We start from the raw sequence: 20,746 nt of genomic DNA, 5'->3' as shown, positions 1-20,746 counted from the left end.
CAGCAAAAAAAATCCAGAAAAAAGCATTTCAAAAAAGTTATAAATTGATTTGCATTTGAATGAGTGAAATAAGTATTTGATCCCCTATGAGAAGGAAGGACTCACTGGAGAAGAGCCTAATGCTGGGAAAGATTGAGGGCAAGAGAAGAAGGGGACAACAGAGAATGAGGTGGCTGGATGGAGTCACTGAAGCAGTAGGCGTGAGCTTAAATGGACTTCAGAAGATGGTAGAGGACAGGAAGGCCTGGAGGAACGTTGTCCATAGGGTCGCGATGGGTCGGACACGACTTCACAGCTAACAACAACAACCCCTATCAGTCAGCAAGATTTCTGCCTCCTAGGTGTCTTTTCTGCAGGTAAACGAGCTGAGATTAGGAGCACTCTCTTAAAGGGAGTGCTCCTAATCTCAGCTTGTTACCTGTAGAAAAGACACCAGTCCACAGAAGCAATCAGTCAGATTCCAAACTCTCCACCATGGCCAAGACCAAAGAGCTGTCAGGGACAAGATTGTAAACTTACACAAGGCTGGAATGGGCTACAAGACTATCGCAAGCAGCTTGGTGAGAAGGTAACAACAGTTAGTGTGATTATTCACAAATGGAAGAAACACAAAATAGCTGTCAATCTCCCTCAGTCTGGGGCTCCATGCAAGACCTCACCTCATGGAATTTCAATGATCATGAGAACGATGAGGAATCAGCCCAGAACTACACGGGAGGATCCTGTCAATGATCTCAAGGCAACTTTTTCATGAAACCACCTGGTGAAGTCATTTGCTGACATGGAGTATGGTATCAGTATACTAAGGATATCAAATTATACCTCTCCGCTTCTGGCCAGGCAGATGAGGTTGTTTTGGATGCTGACCAAGTGCCTTGAGCTGTGAGAATCTGAATGGGAAGGAACCAACTTCAACTCAAAACTGGCAAGACAGAATGGCTTTGAATCCCCCTCCTCCCCCCAGTATCTGCTAATATCCCAACTGTGGGTCCGGATAGGGTAGCAGTTTTCTGGACAGAGCTGATGTACAATTTGTGGTGCCTTATAGACTCACAACTACTGCTTAAGGAGCAGGTGGGAACCGTGTCTACGGAGGCCTTTTTATACATTAATCTTACATGCCAATTGCATCCTTTCCTGGTTCCAGGAGACCTTACTCATAGTCACCGATGCAGAATGCAGCAGTGCATACAGTGTGGGCACCCCTAGGTTCATCCATATTACATTTCTGTTGTGTGAGCAGCACTGGTTCCCAGTTTTCTTCTGGATGTAATTCAAGGTGCTGGTTATGGCCTTTAAAGCCTGATATGACATGGGATCAGGTCATCTATAGAACCACTTCTCACTGAGGGTATTTGCCCTTCCCATCAGAGTAGATAGCATAAACATGCTTCAGGTTAAACATCGCCACTTTGCGGGTTCTTGTAGGCATACCTTTCCATTGCTACCCCTGCCCTATGGAATGCCATCCTTCTTAAGATTTAATAGGCTCCAGGCTGTTTAACCTTACAGAGAGCACTTAAGATCTGGCTCTTTCCCCAGACTCTGGGCTAGAGTGAGGTCAGAGCAGGGTGAGAATTCTGTGAGTTGCCTCAAAAGGGAGGGTTTGGGTACCAGATTTTTCTGTTTCAGGTTTTATTGTGTGGTGTTTTTTTTACTTCTGCCATGGGTCATATATTTTCAAATACATTCCCTCTTTTTCATGTATCTTAGGTTTACTTAGCTGAAATAACTGCAGATAACCAGACTTGTTGCAAGAGAAATGTCCATGGACGCAAGCTCAAAGAAATCAATAAGGTAACTTTGTAAATAGATTTCCCCAACATTACAGTACTAAAAATTTTGTGTGCTGGGGAAAGTGGAAGAACAAGCTTGGTTTAAGAATTTTAAAATGATCTTATTTTTATTGAATTTATTTTAGAAGTCAGTTTTTCTGTTAAGTGTCTTTCTTTTGCTTCTCTATCATTTGGAGCAGATTTTGTTTGGAAGTATTTATTAATATAACACAAATTAAGCTATAACTAAGCCATCACCAGCATTTTTAATCTGAAAGCATAGGACTAGATCTCTCTCTCTTACTTAATTATACTAATCAATCTGTACCCAGTCAAAGACTGTGTGTACTATATAAATATTGTAGATTTTTTTTAATTTTAATTTTTCATTTTCAGATGGCTGATCATTGGGAGACAGCACCCCGTCATATGATACGTTTAGATATTCGCTCTTTATTACAAGATGCTGCTATTGAAGAGGTGAGATTTGCAAACTAGTAACTTAGGCAAATTAGTAAAGAAAATCTATGAATTATACTTAGAAAGGTAGAAATTGTTTTTTTTAATATGCGGTGATTATAGATTGAGTTATTATTTAATAAGATAAGCTACTAAAATTAGAAGTTTTGAAGGTACGTAATTCCCTTAAGTTGATAGACTTTGTCTTATGGGCATATACACAGGATCTGTTATCTAAAAGTGAATTTTCTGAATAAACATAATAAAATACAAATCAGTTCAACCCCAAAACTGTGTACTGTGTTTAAATATCCATCTTTGGTGAAGTCTTCATAAGTGGTATATTACTATACCAAAGCATAAGAATGGCCATTCACCAGTGAATAGCATGTAATGGTAACTATTCACTGGCAGAATGTGATTCATTCATATGACAGTACATATCTTTTTTGGAGGTAATCCTCGTGCCTGAGCAGAAGTCGTGATTGCAATAATCACAGATATAACCTAACAATTATATTCATTTTGATCCTCTTTCAAAAAAAATGTAAAATTTGACAGTATAATAAGATTTAAAATCTAGACTAGCTCGGTAGAAAATAGAAATGTTACCTGTGAAATATGTAACTAAGTGAATTCTCTCAGAAAGGTTTTGTGTGTTAGTTTACATTTATAGTCTCTGCTGCTATTCTTTTATACCATAAGTAGCTAAGGCCAAAATAGGTTTCCAATAATACAATCCTATAAGGGACGCGGTGGCTCAGTGGGTTAGGACGCTGAGCTTGTCGATCAGAAGGTTGGCAGTTTGGCGGGTCGAATCCCGAGTGCTGCGTAGCAGAGTGAGCACCTGTTACTCGTCCCAGCTTCTGCCAACCTAGCAGTTCGAAAGCACGTAAAAATGCAAGTAGAAAAATAGGGACCACTGTGGTGGGAAGGTAACAGTGTTCCGTGCGCCTTTGGCGTCTAGTCATGCCAGCCACATGACCACGGAGACGTCCTCGGACAAGCGCTGGCTCTTCGGCTTTGAAACGGAGATGAGCACCGGCCCCTAGAGTCGGAAACGACTAGCATGCATGTGCGGGGGAACCTTTACCTTTTAACCTTAATACAATCCTGCTTATTATATATTGACTTAGGTGGAGATGGAAGACTTTGATGCAAATATTGAAGACCAAAAAGAAGAAAACAGAAAAGATGCAGAAGAAGAAGAGAGTGAACTGGTAGGAAATGCCCCTGCAACATTTTTTTAATATAATCCATAACAGAGTTTGTACTTGCTGAATTCAGTTTGCTTTCTCACCACCACATTCCCAGTCACTGCTGCTAATTCTATCATTTTAAGAGCACTGAGTTGAATATATAAATTAATATTTAATAATTCCTTTGGGATATTTAAATCTTGAGTACTAGGGATCAACATTCTGTCTTCTATTAATAGAAGATACAAACTTATACAAACTACAAGTTAGTGAGAAGTCAATTTTCAGATGCAATAGAGAAATTCACATTTGGATACCCAATATAGAAGACAGATAAATTGTTTGTTTCATTAGCCATTTTCATAAGTATATGTAACTAATCTTTGTTACAAATCAGGATATCTCTTAACACATGAACATAAACTTGTGTGCTCAGAAATAAATTCCATTACGTTCAGTGAAGCTTATTCAGAGGAGTTTATGCACACAGTATTAAACTTTTAAGGAGTTTGCATAGAATGCTTATTCATAGGAAAAGAAGAAAGGGCTAATTAATTCTTTCTAAAGTTGGGCAGCAATTCACATTCAAAGGGAAAAAGGCAATTGTGTGGGTGTTTGTCTTATACCTGACAGTTGCTTCTTTAAAAAGCTGCACCTTCTCTGGGCTTGAACAGCTGCCACATGCAATCCCAGCCAAAATGTGTTTGATTGAAGGATGTGAAATGTAAATCACTTTTTCATCTTTGAGTCTAGATCAGTGCACACAGTCCTGCACGAAACAGCTCATTCCATCAATTGAAATTCCAGTTTCAATTCAGCTTTCGGCTGAAGGGCAGGACTCCTTTGACAATACAATGTGAGGCAAAGTTATAATCATAAATATATCAGGGGATAGAAATCTGTGTATTTCTTTCCTCTTAAAACCATGGACTTACAGGGTAAAATAGGAAGGGATACACTGGAACATGATACCTCTACCCATTCTAAATTATTAGATTTGATCCTTGTACTCTTTCTGGCATCCCGTTTTGGCTTGAAGACTAAGAATGTAGTTTTTTTTTTATTTTGTTTATTATATTTACCTCCTGCCACACTTGAAAATCCAACTGACTCTCAGCAGTTCTATTTTGTTGAAGCTACACCATTTCTACTTTGGGGGAATATGTTTCATCTTGCTGGAAGCTGCAGTAAATGTTTTCAGGAAGGGGAAAAATGCACCAATACAAACCACAAGTGTTTCTTGGAAGGGTATAAATAAGGGTATTTAGGTATACCTGAGTACAGTTTTCTGTATGGCTCATGTTAGCTGTTGTGATAAACTGAAGAAATATATGGCTAAAACTTCTAACCAATTCCAACAGCAGCCAACTACTAGAGAGAAAGTTCGATAAGTACTTATGGAGTGGGAAAGAAGGGAAATTCTGATCAACATGCAATTTTTACAACCTCAAGGAAGTCTAGAAGATCCAAGCCTACTTGGTCAACAAATTGTCAGTCCTTAACACTGATGCCCTTCTGTCTGAAAAAGTGGATAATTGCTATTGAGGTGTAGGTTTACTACAGCTTTTCAACCATATATGGGAGTTCACAACCAACATTTATCCTTTAATAGAGTACAACTGGATTGTGCTTGAGAATTAGCTACTAATCCATAAGGTAGGTTTGTTCTCCCTCTTTCAACCAAGTCAAGCAAAACGTTGCTGAAGGTTTTTTATGCTGTTACTTATTTGTTGGATAAAAGAACTTTCAAGGAAATTTTAGCACCTCCTCTTTCCATTCACAATACATATTTGTTTGATATTTCTAGATTTCACTTTTTCAACCAGTTCTCCAGGAAAATAAAGAGTATACTGTCTGACATTGACTGAAATGGTAATGGTAATAGTTGGATCCTTCCAGGATACCCAACTGAATTGTTAGATGGTTCATCAAAGGCATTAAGAAATAATTAATGAATCCCTATTATGGAAACAAATTACTTTGTCTATTGTCAACATGAAACATTTTTTATCCAAGACACTGAAGTCCAAATAGATGTTTTCAGTTGCCCTCCTTGTACTTATTTCTACTGATAACATTTTATGAGGATGTAACCAATCAGAACTGGAGCGATTCTGTTGTTTCATGTTGACTGCATAAATTTCTCTCCTATCACTACTTCATTTGTGTGTTTCCATCTGTGTACACACATATCTATACATATACATGCACATATAACAGTTTTGAATGAATCCCCCCTTCCCCCCGAGCAGCTAAAGAATTCATTTGGATGTTATGAGATAAGCCGTTTGGCCGATGAGCAGCATTAGCTGGAAATGACAAAATATTTCTCAAATGTAATCAATTTTTCATTGATAACATTTGGTCTCAAAGCATCTACCAGTAGAAAATAATCCAGTGTATTAATTGTTCTAGGAAATTAAAGTCTGAAAAAAATTACTAAGAATAAAAAGGAAAGTTAACTATGTATCTTTTACCTTTTGTATTATCAAGGTTCTTCTCATACACGTACACAAGGAAACACAACATTTTTTATTTCTTTGCAATATAGCTGGACATAATCTTTTTCAGAAGCCTGCTACTGACTTGGTTTTATGATTTGCTCTTATTTTGAAATTAAATTTTTGAAAAGATAACATTTAAAATAATTTCTGCAAATAAAATGAATTTGTAGTTATTTTTGCAGAACACTACCAACATAATCTGTCACCATTTTAACAACTAAACTATGAAGGATGCATAGTGAATGCCCAGTTCTTTGTAGATTGCTTATTTATATTACATACTGTTTCCACATTATTGAGTCACCTGTTTTTATTTAGGTACTTTCATGTTAAAAGCTAATGTGTTATTATATTTTGCTCTTTATCCTACTACACAATCTTTGCACCAAGATGGTGCTTATTAGATAAGACTTAGTGACAGGCATCTTGAAATTTTGAAAATGGAGGTGAATGCAAAAGATTCATATAATATATTCCAACTCTACATACCTAGATGCATGATTTTGAATATTCTAGCTTCAAGTTTTACTGTTTACCTTGGAAGGACATCAAAAACTTTTTATATAAATTACTCTGGACCCAGACCTAGATTTATACAGTTCCTTGCCATCAGATTGATTGAGAAAACATGTAGATCCTCCACATATTTACTGTCATGTTGTCTCTCTCAGAGCACTGGCATATTATATAGCATTTCCTATTAATTCTTGCATGAATATTCACTACAAAGAGTAGATATCCTGGAGGAAAACAGGTGTTAAAAACCCAAATATGCATAGAATTTTGAAAATATTTTTTTGCGGAAGTTTACCAGCATATGGAATCAATGAATTTCTGAAGTGTTTGGGAACTACTTGATGATCCAATGAAGAACAGAATGACAACTTGTCTACATTGCTCCTGAAATATATTCAGCTTATTAAATGGATGGTCGGATAATAAGCTTGATAGCAAAATATCTACAACTTTGCTAAAGAAGGAACAGCTTGGATTAACCTTTTCCCCATGCAAAGATCAATAAATCAAGCTAACTGGAAATACAGTTTTTGTAACTTAACTTCTCATTCATATAGTTTTTGCTAAAGTTTGGGAGTTTTCATTGCTATTATTGGAACCATTTTTTATTTTATAGCAACTTTGTTATCAAACACAGCTTCTATTGCTATTCCAATCTGCTGAGAAAATGAATTTTATAGGGTGATTTTCCTCCATAATCACTGAGGCCTGAGTCTTTCTAAATCAAGCAGAAGATGGAGAACATTTGTGCAGTAGATTGCTTCAGACATAGTGTATTCCTGAAAGGATTGTCCATTTCTTAACCAAAGTTACAGTTGCTGTACATCCAATAGTTGGCTGTTCTACCTTTTGAACTAGAAATAGAATCTATACTGATTATCAGATTCTTTTCTGGTTATATGGAAAGAAACCCATTGGTCTCAACTTTGATCTCTAAATTTCACAATCCTTTTATGATAGCAATTCTTCTTTTGCTTTTCTTTTTAAAGCTTCATGGATAGCTAAAAGTTTTGATTTCAGAAATTAAAGCCTTTTCTCCAGGATTCTGATGATCTGCTCCCAAAATGGGCAGAAATTTTATTGTGAAAGGACTTTGAAACTATTTCTTCTGAATGGACAGAAGAGATAACCATCTTCACAGGCAATTTCTCTTTAGCTGCCTGGATTTTCTTGTACTAAGTACTTATTTTCATAAATATTATGACTACGTCATTGGAAAAGCTGCTGGATCACATCAACATCTTGAACCCAGTATCTTGGTTTCTATAGTACTCAAGAAAATGCTATGGAAAGCCTGTAGAACATCCCCTCTGATCACTGCTGTGCTTCAGTCACTGGTCAGAAAAAAATGTAGTCTCTGATTCTGGAGATGGTTACTAATAGCTATGTCTATATATGCCTTGAATTCCTTTCTTCCGTGAACGGATCATATACTCTTAAAACCTTCAAGATTAGTAATCATCATTCAGGTAAATGAAATGTAAAGATAAGTAACACGAGCTTTTTTAATTATGCAATGCTTCTTTTAATTGGACCAGTGATACAAGTGTTTTTATTCTTACGGTTTCTACGTTTCAAGTTCTTAAGATTTTTATGTTGGAATCATGTATCTGCTGGCCTGAAAGTGGATGCTAATTTTATTCCTTCCAAATTGTACTGTTTCTTTTTAGAAGACAAAAATGATCAAGAGCAAATATACAAAGAAAAGGCAGAACTGTAGTTGCAGTACAGATGGGAAAAATAAACACTTTCCTATACTGTTTTTTCCATTGTCTGCTTTTCATCAAAAATTACCAATGTTTCATTTTTCTTTCGGAGTTTATTCTTCCAAATGAATGTATTCTTATCAAAAAGAAAAAGAAAAAATACTGAATTCAGATAATGTACATATAAATACCAACATAAACACCCATCTCCATTATAGAACAAATGTTAATGTTATGAAATAACACAGCTATTTCGATTCTTCAGAAACCAGAATGATAATTGCCTATGGAATAATACATAGGAAGAAAAATAAATAAATGGACAGTACAATCATTCCACCCTAAAGTGCCAGGATTTTAACTACCATCTGAGAATTAAGTATTGTGATATTCTATACTGCTGCTACCTGTAGTAAACATATCCCATTTCTCTTAGACAACTGCCAAATTTCAGATACTGAGAGCAAAAAGAACATAATCTGGTGGTATGTGTACAGGACGGCAAGAATCAGCCTTTGAATCTGAAGCAGAAACCAACAAATAACCAGGGAAATTAATCAATTTGCTGGGCCAGCAACTTTTTCCTCAGCCTTTCCAGACATTTTTCAAGAGCAGCTTGTTAAAGAAATGGAATATGGAAGTTCGTAGAACATAAGCATACAGTTCCAGAAAACAATGTTGCTAAAGTCTCAGCCGCTATAAAGTGTTCATGGTTCTTGCAGTTAGAAGTGGCTTCAGATCAAGCAGTGCCTAAGAACTGCAGTCTACATTCAAAATAGTGGCACAATCTATTTCTAAATCAGGCAGCCTATCAAACAGCAATATTTCTATACAAATTATAAAAATGGTACTTTAAATCAATTTGAACTAAGAGTTGTATTGAATAAAATGTATTAAACAACTGAGGTACTGGGTTATAATTCTACTATTAGTCCTAACTCCTAATTTAACTAGGAAACAAGTACATGTCCCTGGTTGGATGAGGAATCCTGCGCACACACATGTGCCCCCTTGCTGCATTGGTTTTCCATCCAAATACCAGAGTTCAGTGGACAAAAAAGGTGAAATATGCCATCAGCTGTTCAGAAGGAAAAGCAAAATTTGGATCTAATCTCTAAATAGCTGATGAGTGAAATTTCATCTTTTTGAAAACGTGGGTCGCTTGTGGTATCCTGCCTGATAGATATGTACTCTGCTCGGTCAGACTATGAAGTTCATGTGTTACATATTTTTGATAACTAAAAATGTGAGATTTCCATTAATAAATGCTTTCTGTCATTTCTAGTGGTTTTAACTGGTTTTTTCCAATCAGTTCTTGTATTCAGCAATACATGTTTTTTGTGATTCTTTTCTGATTCTTAAAAATACATATTGAGAGCTGAATCTTTTCTGATTCTTAAAAATACATATTGAGAGCTGAACTAAAATGCAGAAACCCATACTAATAAAAAAGAAGCAATTTTAGAATACTTTTTTAAACATTTGTGGAACAGTCCCTAAAAATAAAACTCAAACAATTGTCAGAGGTATTGATGCTTATATAATGGGCTTCTGAAGTCTTCATCCCACACTTTTCCCATATAGAAAGATGACCTGTGAAGATACTATTATAAAATACTATGTGAAAATCCCTGATGCACATATATGAATTCTGATCATCCAACACAAGCAACACTGAGATACTTATTATTGTGAGATACTTCCTATTGTGAAATTATTGTAAGATACACTCTTATTGTGAGAAACAATCTTGTACTGGATGCAGAGTGACTATGAATATTTTTCATATTGCAGCATCTTACAATTTCAAATCAAGTTTACAGTTCTGATTGAGTATCTTAAGAAAATGTTTGCAGTATAATTCTGTTTCAGGATAAAATATGTTATATGCTTTCTGTATCTCTCTCTAATCCTTCGAGCTTCTCTCTGTATATGATTTAGGGTTACATTCCGAAAAGCAAATGGGAGATGGATACTTCTGAAGCAAAATTAGGTGGGTATTTAATTTATTTTATTAACAAAAAATCCTCATATTCACACAATATGGTCTGATCACATGCTTGAGCAAAATATACTGAATTTGACATTTTTGATGATACAGCTGCCTCTAGGCAGTGTAATATCCTTTTATCTCTGCAGCTGCAATGCTATAATAATCAGATTTTTAAAATTTAGTTACTTGAGAACACTTTTGTGATGCAGTTTCTTATATATTAATATTCAAATAAATGAGCGGTGAGTAAAAGGAATTATTTGTAGTGGCTTAGTATTTCCTACAGAGCTGACCAGTTTTATGTATGCCATTCTTTAGACCATTATATCTATATATTAAAGTCTGATTAGACTAACATTATTGTTCAACATTATGCCTTGGTTTGGCTTGATTGGGATTAGCACATATGGGTATCATTTCAAAGCATAATTAATCTTTTATAACATTGCTATGTGTGAGTACATTCTATAATTTAATGGAGCTCCAATGCTTCTCAGAGAAAAGAAGCAGAAAGATAAGATTTTACATCCTTTCTTATTTTCATTTAAGCCATTTGCTATGTTCTTTTCTTGGAAGCCATTGCTTTAAAACAATTATTTGACCAGCGTAAGTATGTGCTTTTGTATTTTAAAAGTACTATTTTAAATAGTTTCAGCCATTGAGTTATAGCATTTGAAGAGTAGAAATTTTCTAGTAGAAATAATAATATATCAGATTAAAAAGGAAGATAGTTTGAACACAGAAATATATCTTTATCAGCACTGTGTGTTCTGGTATATCCATGGCAAGAATATAATATAATAATAATGTGGCTCTCCCAGTTTGATGCTTTTAAATTTGTCTGGACTACAGCTGGTCATAATGATGAACAATGTCATATGAAGAGACATCAAGGAATTTTTGATATACTTCAGTTTCTGTAACATATTGAGTTAACTCAATGGTAAATGTATCTTACTAGTCCTGGAGGCTTTATAGGACAATATATCAATAAGTATTCCCTTTCAAGTGCTTTGATTTTCAGAGGATAATAACATTCAAGGCAAATACAGCATTAGGAAGGATTCATTAAAAGCTCACTTTTAATATAGATCTGTTTGTTTAACTTTTTCACTATAGGGAACAACTTGAAGAAATCTGAAGGATTGGTATAAGATTATACATATATAAGGGTTTTTTACATCTCAAATCTGTTCTTTTAGTGAACAGTTAAAATGTCAAAAAGAACTCCACCATCATGCCTTTCTAATATATGACTTGTGCTCAGCAAGAAGGCCGAAATAGAGTACTGAGTAGTTGAAAAAGATTTGATTAAAGCAAGTATGTGCTTTCATTGAATATAGAATTTACTATGAAGCCAATGCCTTCATATCATGATTTTGTATATTTTATACATATACATATTTTATAAATTAATAATTTGATTAATTCATCAGATAGTTATCAAATGACTATAGAAAAGTATACGCATTTTGGCACAATTAAGGAATTGTTCAATATTTAACATACTGCTTATTTAATTTTCTATATCCAGGTATACCATCTTAAATTCTTTGCATGTTTATTCAGATCATTCTATTTCTCCCTCCTCCCCCCCCCCTTTGATCCTGGAGGCTACATTATCTTCCTTGATGCATGACCTAGTTTCCCAGTAATGCCATTATCTGTAAGTTTTTCCTTCTAAGATAAATTCAATATTTTAAGCAGAGGCAACGGGTCCGGTGGCATTGTATAAGATATAAAAATGAGAAACCTTAACATAACTTGATTCAATAAAATACATTAAAATATTCACAAGCAAAGAATTAGTAATATGGCTTTCTACCATATTATGGAAACATTCCTTGCTAACTCTGTGGTGTATGTTACATATGGTGAATCTCTAAGCATTCGTGCATCATAAGAGTTTACTTCATGCATTCATGTGACATGGTTTATTTTCATGGATTGTTCTAAATAGACATATAATCTCATAAGAACTGATGTCACTTTTTGCAATAATATTTTTAAAATAAAAAGTCCTGAAATGATTTAAAATATTTCTATTTCACTTCATGTTGTGTTTGTGATAGCTTTACCATATAATCAAAATGAACAATAAATAGTTCAATGCCAAAATAAAACTGGAAAAAATAAAACCATTTTAACCTGTAAGAGCTTTAGTGAAAACAAGCTTTAAAAAACTCCCAACAAAAGCTGTAGCAAAGAAGGCTTCCTATGATTGCAATTCATCTCACCAGGGTGTATGAATGGAGCTATTAAACATGATCTAAAATCCTTGTCCTGAGCCTATTTATTTATTTATAATTGGAAGCTACTGAATATAATAAAGTTATTTAAACAATGCATAGATGATTGTTACAGTAGATTACATTTTTGATGCTGCATTCTGAATTAATTTAAATTACTGAATAGGATCTTAATGTAGCCCCAAATAAGCCAAATCATTTTAGTCCAGTGTTTGTATTGCCATGGTGTGGAAACCTTCCAAGAGGGCTACCTTTGGTGTATCAGCTGTAGTTGATTTAAAGAAATGAGCTATGAAAAGTATATAGCTTATTTATAACAGTTTGTAATAACACACACGTGCAGGGGATCTGATCAGTTAAAGGTTGTTAAACTACTCAGACCATCCTTTTATATTTTGGCAACCAATGTGCTGCAGTCTTAGCTGGCTGTATTGAGTTTGATGTTGGATGGCACATAAATAAACCATAAATAAGAAAAACTAAACTGTAGTTTTTCTTATTTACAGTTTATATATTTTATTTAGGTAACAATGAGAATGAGCTATGCCTTCACTTTTAATATAATCTGAGAGTTGTTACATACTTGTTAACTTCTGCTTAATGACTTTCTTCCAGCTTATCAAATCTAAACACCTGGTTCAGAACATCTGCAGTCTTTCTAAACTTAATGAAAAGACAGCAGAAAGGTTTTGGGTGGGGTTTTTCTTTGTGTTATGGCAAGGGTGTCAAACTGCTGGTCCGCGGGCTGGATGTGTCATGCTGAAACTGCGCTCACCCCATTGCCGGCAATGGGAAAAAAGTCGTGATACATCGCGACACGTCATGTGACATTGTGAGTTTGACACCCCTGTGTTACGGTACACTAATAAGCATTTACTGTAGATATCCTGTTGACATTAGTAATGTCAAGTAGATTTTAAGTACTGTCAGGCAAATGAAGTTTTGTAGAAATCAGAAGCATGTACAACATATAGTGGAGCAAAGCAGCAATCCTCCAGTACAATCTTTTGGAACCAATTGGTCATATTGAATTGTAAACACAGAAACCTCCAATTTCCATTGGAGATGAAGAATGTAAACATGTACTCTGGTCAGTATTATTAAAAACTGATGAAAGGTACAAAAACACTTCCACATCTTCTTAGTTATATAACTTGACCACAGTCAGACAATACAGTGATAATGTCCATTTTCCAAAGTTCTTCTGAAATTCAAATGCTGTTGCTCCCGATGCTAACAAGATCAGTAACATGTCACTAAGTATTAGCTTCCTGATTCTAAAAATATATTTCAGATGTTATTTGTTTCAAATATTACCTGTAACATAATACAGCATGTTATATTAGTGTCTCCTATATATTTCCAACTTTTTGCTTATAAAGGAATAATATGTGAATTAAAATGTCTAGTGCTGCTGTTAATTCTTTGGATCGCTTACTTCATAATAATTCCTTTCATGCATCAATCTTGCCTTTATTGCAGTAGTAAATCAAACTTGATGGAAATAGACACAGTACTACTCATATAATTTGGTGTCTTAAAACTTTGTTCCTTAGAACTTTTTGTTTTCTAGCTGAATAGTGCATAAACTATTTTTGTATCCATTGAACAGAAGAATTAACTTTCCATGTTGATCAGATGTGCCTGTTAACAATTTGTGGTTGCAGCAGTAAAAAGCAAGGCTTTTATACCCTTTTATACATACTCTCCTTCCCATTCAACTTTTCCTTCCTGAATCTGTTCTTAAAGGCAAGAAGAATTAGCAAATAGAACCACACACAATATACACATACCTAATTAGTAATATTTTTGGCTTCTATGCAGGATTATTTGGATTATGATCTGAGTTTGTGGCAGTTTCTGTATAGTTATAATATAAATCACATATAACCTGAAATGTACATATCACTATATTTCTTCATGGTTTTTACACATTATTTCATGCTGCTCATAATCTATTTCTTAAATGAAATTGGTTTTAGTAAGACACTTTGTGAATAATGTTCAATAGATTTCAATACATTTTACTATGGCAAACTAAAGATCTTAAACCAGATTAATTTTTTTTCTGTTAACAGCTAAATTAAACACAGGCAGAAAATGTTTAATTGGCTGTTTAAAAAATCTTACAATATGTTTAATAGCTCACTTATTGGAATTTTGCTAAGTTTTTAAGTTCTTCCACTAAAAATAACAAAAACATATACATTATTAGGAGAGAGATAATTCTGATATAGAGAAATGTAATATGTTAATTTTCACATCGGTGCCACTTTTCTGTCTGTTTTGCTAAGAAATAAGTATGTAAGTTATTTAAAACTCCATTCAGAAAATAGCATAATATGGAATTTGCTATTTGTAATAGACTATGATCATCATTTAAAAGTTACAGTGCTCCATTTTGCATTAAATACAGGTGTATTTATAATAATAAATGAAATTAGAAAAACAGTTGTTTTGTGTAAGAAAAACACCAGTTTTACTTATATATGCTTGCATGTAGTTTATAGAAGTGGCTTCTTAGGAATAAGATTGAAAGATACTGTTTAGAAAAATGTGTTGATCACATGTTGACCACATATTTCAACTTTATATCAGCTCCTGAAGCAAAGGCAAAAAACTCTGATCTGCTTTTGGATTAATTCCTCCTTAGCTGGTATTCTGCATTACATTCAAGTTCTTTGTCTGGTGATTGTTCTGAAATAATGTTCCATTATTTGTGGAACATCTCATGCATCTTCCATAGGTTTGGCTTAAAATATAGTATGGAACTTCTAAACTGGTCATCAGAAGTGGTTGAAGTGTCACCATTGTACATGGATTCTGCTAGCTATTCAAGGCAATAAGTAGTTTCTCTTGCACATATGCATGTTTATATTTTTCCACACAAAAGACTGAATTTCAAAAGGGTAGAATGGCTGCTCCATTTTGAATTTATGCCACTCACAAAGACATCCACCAAGACATCCACTAATTGGCTATCACCACTATATATTGTCAATGATCTGTTTAAGAAAATGTTTATGTATACAAAATTTTATTTAACCATAAGGCTATGTGTTTGTTCTCAGACAAATTGGATGGGTTGCGAACTGGTACTAAGAGGAAGCGTGACTGGGAAGCAATTGCCAGCAGAATGGAAGATTACCTTCAGCTTCCAGATGATTATGATACTCGTGCTTCTGAACCTGGGAAAAAAAGGGTAATAAATATCATTTTTGTTTAACATACCCCAGCCACACTGAGCTTCAGGAAAGCTCTTAAAACTTGGCTGTTCTGATAGGATATATAGTTATATAAGGTTATTCCCTCTTGCAATGGTGATATGTTTGTTAATGGAATGCTATTGCTAAAAAGTATATTGGATAGGTTGTGTTGGTGTATGATTCTTTTCTATCTGGAGAGAACAACCTTTCAGTATACTTAACATTGTTATATTAGGTGGAGTTATGTTACATATGGATGGAGTTGGTGAGGCAATTTTTTTTCCAGCATTGAACCACCTATTGGAAGTTTTACAGTTTTATGTATTTGTTATCTCAAAATGGCAATAACCATTCAGTAGTTATGGTTAGTGGAGACTCCCAAGAGTTGTGAAAAGTGACTGTGGGCTGACCACTCTAGACCAACACAACCTTATTTTTCAGTAGAATACATTCCTCTCCCATTCAAACTAGTCAATTAAATGCAGCTGGATCAAGACAAGGGAGCATTGTGTTGTTGTCTCAACAGTTGAGAGTGGTCTCATTACTTTGTCAATATCTTCTTGAAATAGTTTTTCACCTTTTTACCAAGGGGTATGCAAAAATTGCTTAGATTGCAATAAAAGAAATCTTTATGAGGTTTTCCTGCTTTTGACTGTGCATCCTACCAACAAATTTTGTAACTTGCAAAGTCAGTGGAACAAGATTCACTGACATGTCTTTTGCCCCTCATTACTTCAATGTTTTCTTTCTCAGTTTCATTATAATCTAATTAGTATAGTTTTTACAAATAAATAATATGGATGAAAGAAAGTTGAACTTGTATCCCAAGTGCTTAGAGTAAACTTGGAAATCAGACTGGTTATGATATGATATTGGTAGTATATATCTAGAATGAAGCTTAATAAAAGAACATTTAACTTCAGTAACCAAAGAAGAAAGTATCAAAAATTCCAATGGTAATAAATTAGCAACATTCCCATATATTCAGAAAACAGATGCATATTTGATGCTTTTGAAGAAGGCACCAATATCCTCAGAGCTTCTTAGAGGAATTCTAAAGGTGTGTGGAACAGTCACACCAAACTCTAAGAGAATAAATAGCTTCTTCTCCAATAAGAGACTGGATTTAAAATATAAGTTAGCAAGCTCTGAAAAATAAAAATGAAACCTTTTGGGGAAAAAAATCAATTTTTCATCCATTTTTCCAAGTAGGAAGGTTTGCGAAAGGGCAAGATTAAAAAGAATATTCTTATTCTTTTTCCCTTTATAAGTATCACCTTCATCCAAATGCTTGATTTTTAAAATCACAAAATTAAACATGGGTAAGACTTAAATTTTGTTCACCTCTAAACACATTAGGCAGCTCAAGTGAATTGATGGCTAATCAGTTTTCTTAATTGTCTAAAATCTCTGCAGGGGTTAAAATTGTATCAGGGATTTATGCATGCTGCTTCTCTTTCCTAAAATTACTGTTACCCAAGCAGTGTATCTTTTCTTTATAGGTAAGGTGGGCAGACCTTGAAGAAAAAAAAGATGCAGACAGAAAGAGGGCCATTGGTTTTGTTGTGGGACAAACAGACTGGGAGAAAATCACAGATGAAAGTGGTCATTTTGCTGAGAAAGCCCTCAATCGCACCAAATACATCTGAATCAGTTGGCACATGGAAGATGTCTTCCTTTAAGGTTAGAGCTGAACTTTCTATGTCTTCATATGTATTTAAGAATGAGCTAAAGAGCACGTAGGGGATGGATCTGGATGTTATTTTAATCATTTGGTTAAAGTCAGATGTCTAATCTCGGACTATATGCAGTTTGGAGAAACAAGAATAGCACAGTTCAAAAATTGGGGAAATCCTGGTTTACTCTCAGCTGTGATTACTTTTCCCAGGCCCATACACTGGCTCATCATCTAACCTTTTTGTTTTTCTCTACAGGTTGTTTGCTTTGGTGAGAGATGTACACAAGGTGGTATGGAACATGTCATTGCCCATCTACAGAGCTTTGTGATTCTTTCCTTTTGAACTTTTTATTTCATTGTGTTCCTTGCCATTTAACTGGTGATATCCAGGATCCCCAAATTATATAAAATCCTCTTGCATCTCAATGTGAAAAAAATTTATGTTAAAATCAGTAGTCTTAGCTTTTATGTGTACAGTAGAATTGCAAGACAGTACTGAAGCCATTTCCTCTGCTATACCCTGACAGAATGTCAGCATTACTTTGTATTGTTGCTTTGTGCTATTGTCATTTTATACTGTACAAACTTGGTAGTTTATTGTACTAGGAAACAGAACAATAAACTTTCACTATGAACTTAATAATGTGGTTGACCATATATTTATGTTGGTTATTATCTCTGGATTTGATTTTTAAAACAAGAACTTCTCTAAATAGCGTGTTGGAGATTGGCAAGGAAAAGATAAGTAAATGAAATCAGGATGGGCCCAAAATGTTTCTGGTCATTAAAGTGCCCTATTTCCTTATACACAAATCTCTTCAAAGCATTTTTATTCTCCTCACAGCTTTATTCTTCACACACTCATCAATGCATTGGCTTAAAGCCATCTCAGCTGTCACAGAGAACTTTAATTCATATTTGAGTGAAAATAATCTCGCCAAATAATTTGGTTAAGCAACTTTCGGAATTTGTATATATCCTACAGGGTGGGTTGATATATTGCTTTTTATTCTTTGCTGCTGTTTTTGTTTCGAATTGTAGGTCTAGTATTGTATGTTTTATGGTTTCAATTGTGCATCACCCAGTGTGTGACAAGAGGACTATCCATTTAAATTGAAATAAATAAGATATGTATATCTTATTTATTTTCCATGGTTATTAATTAACAAATGCAATTAACTTTTTTGTCCTTCAAATAGTTTCTGTTCATAGGCATGTTAGTATTGATGTGTTTTTCCTCAGTTCCTCTTTAGTACTTAAGGAATAGCTGCTCCTAAAATGCATTTATTTACATGACTTTATCCAGTTTAATTAAATATGTATAATTAGAAGCTATGGATATATCTGAATGTATAGAATGATTGCAAAAACATTCATTTGCATAATTTATCTTTATGCCATACAGTAACTTTTAATATTGGTAAGTTATTTTGAATCTTCATCTCACAGCAATTATGAACACATTACACATTTTTATGATTGCCTTGCAATATTAGAATTACACTCTATTTGGTGCTAAATAAAACCCATTAGTGGATGAAATAGCAACTGGCTCCAAATATATACAAAAAATCTCTTGTTCAATCCAAATGTTTTGTGCACTTATTTTTAATATGATCATGCTTCTCGCATCTATAAAATTCTTCCGTTGAAAAATTCTACCTTTTTTTATCATGGGGAAAATACTGTTTAGTTTCTCAAATTTAATTAAACAGGCAAATGTGAAATGAAAAAAAGTTTGACATAACATACTTGGTGATGTTTTCAGAAATTGTGAAATTCCAAAATTTTCATAATGTTGATTTATTTAAAAATTTTCAACTCTAAATACTTAATTTTTTTCTCTGCCCCTTGCAGAGTTAGCAAAGTCAGAAGCAACTCAGAATGCACTGAAAATTGATCAAGTTCGTTAACATTCAGGCTCAGATAAAGAAAGTGGATTGTATACTGTTTTGGCTTGTTTTACTGATGTTTTTATGAGTGTTATACTATTCAGTTAGCAGGAATGGACAGGTGTGCATAAATATTTTCCACACGGCTGGTATTGGTTATATGGGCTTTTAAAAATATCTCAAAGCTTATAAGTGATGATGATGTTAAACCATTCAGTAGTGACCGACTCTTGGTGATTTTTTGGGGCCAGGTCTCTCCTTGTCTTTTGATCTTGCACTATTTCTTTGAGTTGTTCTATGCTCTGGCTAGTGTCAGCTTTGATGGTGTCCAGCCACCTTTTAACATTAACTTTTCCAAACATAATGGCTTTCTCCAGTGAATTCCCCTGCGTGACATGGCCAAAATAAGTGAGATGCAATTTTGTGATTTTGCTGTCCAGTGATAGGTCTGGTGTTATGGGCTCCAGTACTTGTTTCTTAGTCACTTTTACTGCCCAAGGAATATGCTTTGCAGAAGCCTCCAGCATCACAGCTGAAATGAGTCAATTTTCTTCCTGTCTCAGTTTTTTAAAGTCTAACCTTCACAACCATATATTATCTACTCTGTTGCTACAAACAACAAAACTTCATTGCATGATAACGGTCAAATAGCTCTTAACTTCATGAAAACTGCTTTTCCATGCACCTCATCATTTTACTGTAGAATTTAAATTTTCTAATCACATTTTCCAAAATAAAGATGGTAGCTTTTATTCCTTTACACAGGATATTCAGTAAATATATTTCTTAACAATTATGAACAATTTACTTAATTAAAACTGGTGTAAATGTTATAAAAACAAATTTTAATAAATAATAACAAAATTAACAATCCAAAAGCTTTGCTGCCGTAATAAATGTCTTGTTTTAACTGTGTTATTATTTAAGGAGAATATTTCTTTTTCAAAAATTCTCATGCTTAACAGACTGATGAACAGACATGTATACGAATACACATGTATAAACTTTATTTCAATTACTTTGCCATCAAATGGGAATTAAAAATTGAGTAATTTTTGTTCTGAATAATAATCACAAAAAAACACTACACTGAATATTCATATCATTTCAAACTACACTTTTTAATAGATACACATTTCTCATTCATTTTGGTGCTACTACAGATGTATATGTGAAGCGGCCTGAGACTAAAAACATACTTCATCTTTTTTATATTTGTGAAGCATCTTTCCAAATCTAATTTTATACTTGTATTTTCTGTTTGTGTTGAGTACATTTATGTTAAACTGGAATGTATTTGGAAGCTAAGAATTATGAAAAATGCACTATAGTTCTCTTTTCTATATCATATTTTTCTTTTTATACCAATACATGCAAAGTTTGTAAAGCAAGGAAAATAATTAAAAATCCATTAGGGACAAAGAAGAAAAGGAATAGCAATTTATTTTCACTACCTACAACAATAACTGCAATGCACATTATGGAAAATGTGTTCCAATGTATTATGGGGGAAAAAATATCCCTTGGTCTTTAAATCTGCATCCTCCCCCCAATAACTTGAACTATTAA

The 20,746-nt window shown here is 34.1% G+C and overlaps 1 protein-coding gene across 1 annotated transcript in view; it reads left to right on the top strand.

Moving 5' to 3' along the window:
- YLPM1 (YLP motif containing 1) overlaps positions 1 to 17,928 on the top strand; it is a 49,859-nt gene extending 31,931 nt beyond the window's left edge. The window contains exons 15-21 of the mRNA XM_081313214.1: positions 1,714 to 1,797; positions 2,172 to 2,255; positions 3,371 to 3,454; positions 10,101 to 10,152; positions 15,473 to 15,603; positions 17,110 to 17,290; positions 17,542 to 17,928. Of these exons, the coding sequence (XP_081169340.1) occupies positions 1,714 to 1,797; positions 2,172 to 2,255; positions 3,371 to 3,454; positions 10,101 to 10,152; positions 15,473 to 15,603; positions 17,110 to 17,256 (582 nt within the window). The 3' untranslated portion in view covers positions 17,257 to 17,290; positions 17,542 to 17,928. The remainder of the gene's footprint in view (positions 1 to 1,713; positions 1,798 to 2,171; positions 2,256 to 3,370; positions 3,455 to 10,100; positions 10,153 to 15,472; positions 15,604 to 17,109; positions 17,291 to 17,541) is intronic.
- Positions 17,929 to 20,746: the final 2,818 nt, after the last annotated feature.

This window comes from Vipera berus (genome assembly GCF_964194415.1).
Source record: "Vipera berus genome assembly, chromosome: 1".
NCBI lineage: Eukaryota > Metazoa > Chordata > Lepidosauria > Squamata > Viperidae > Vipera > Vipera berus.
This window is presented reverse-complemented; position numbering and strand designations above follow the sequence as displayed.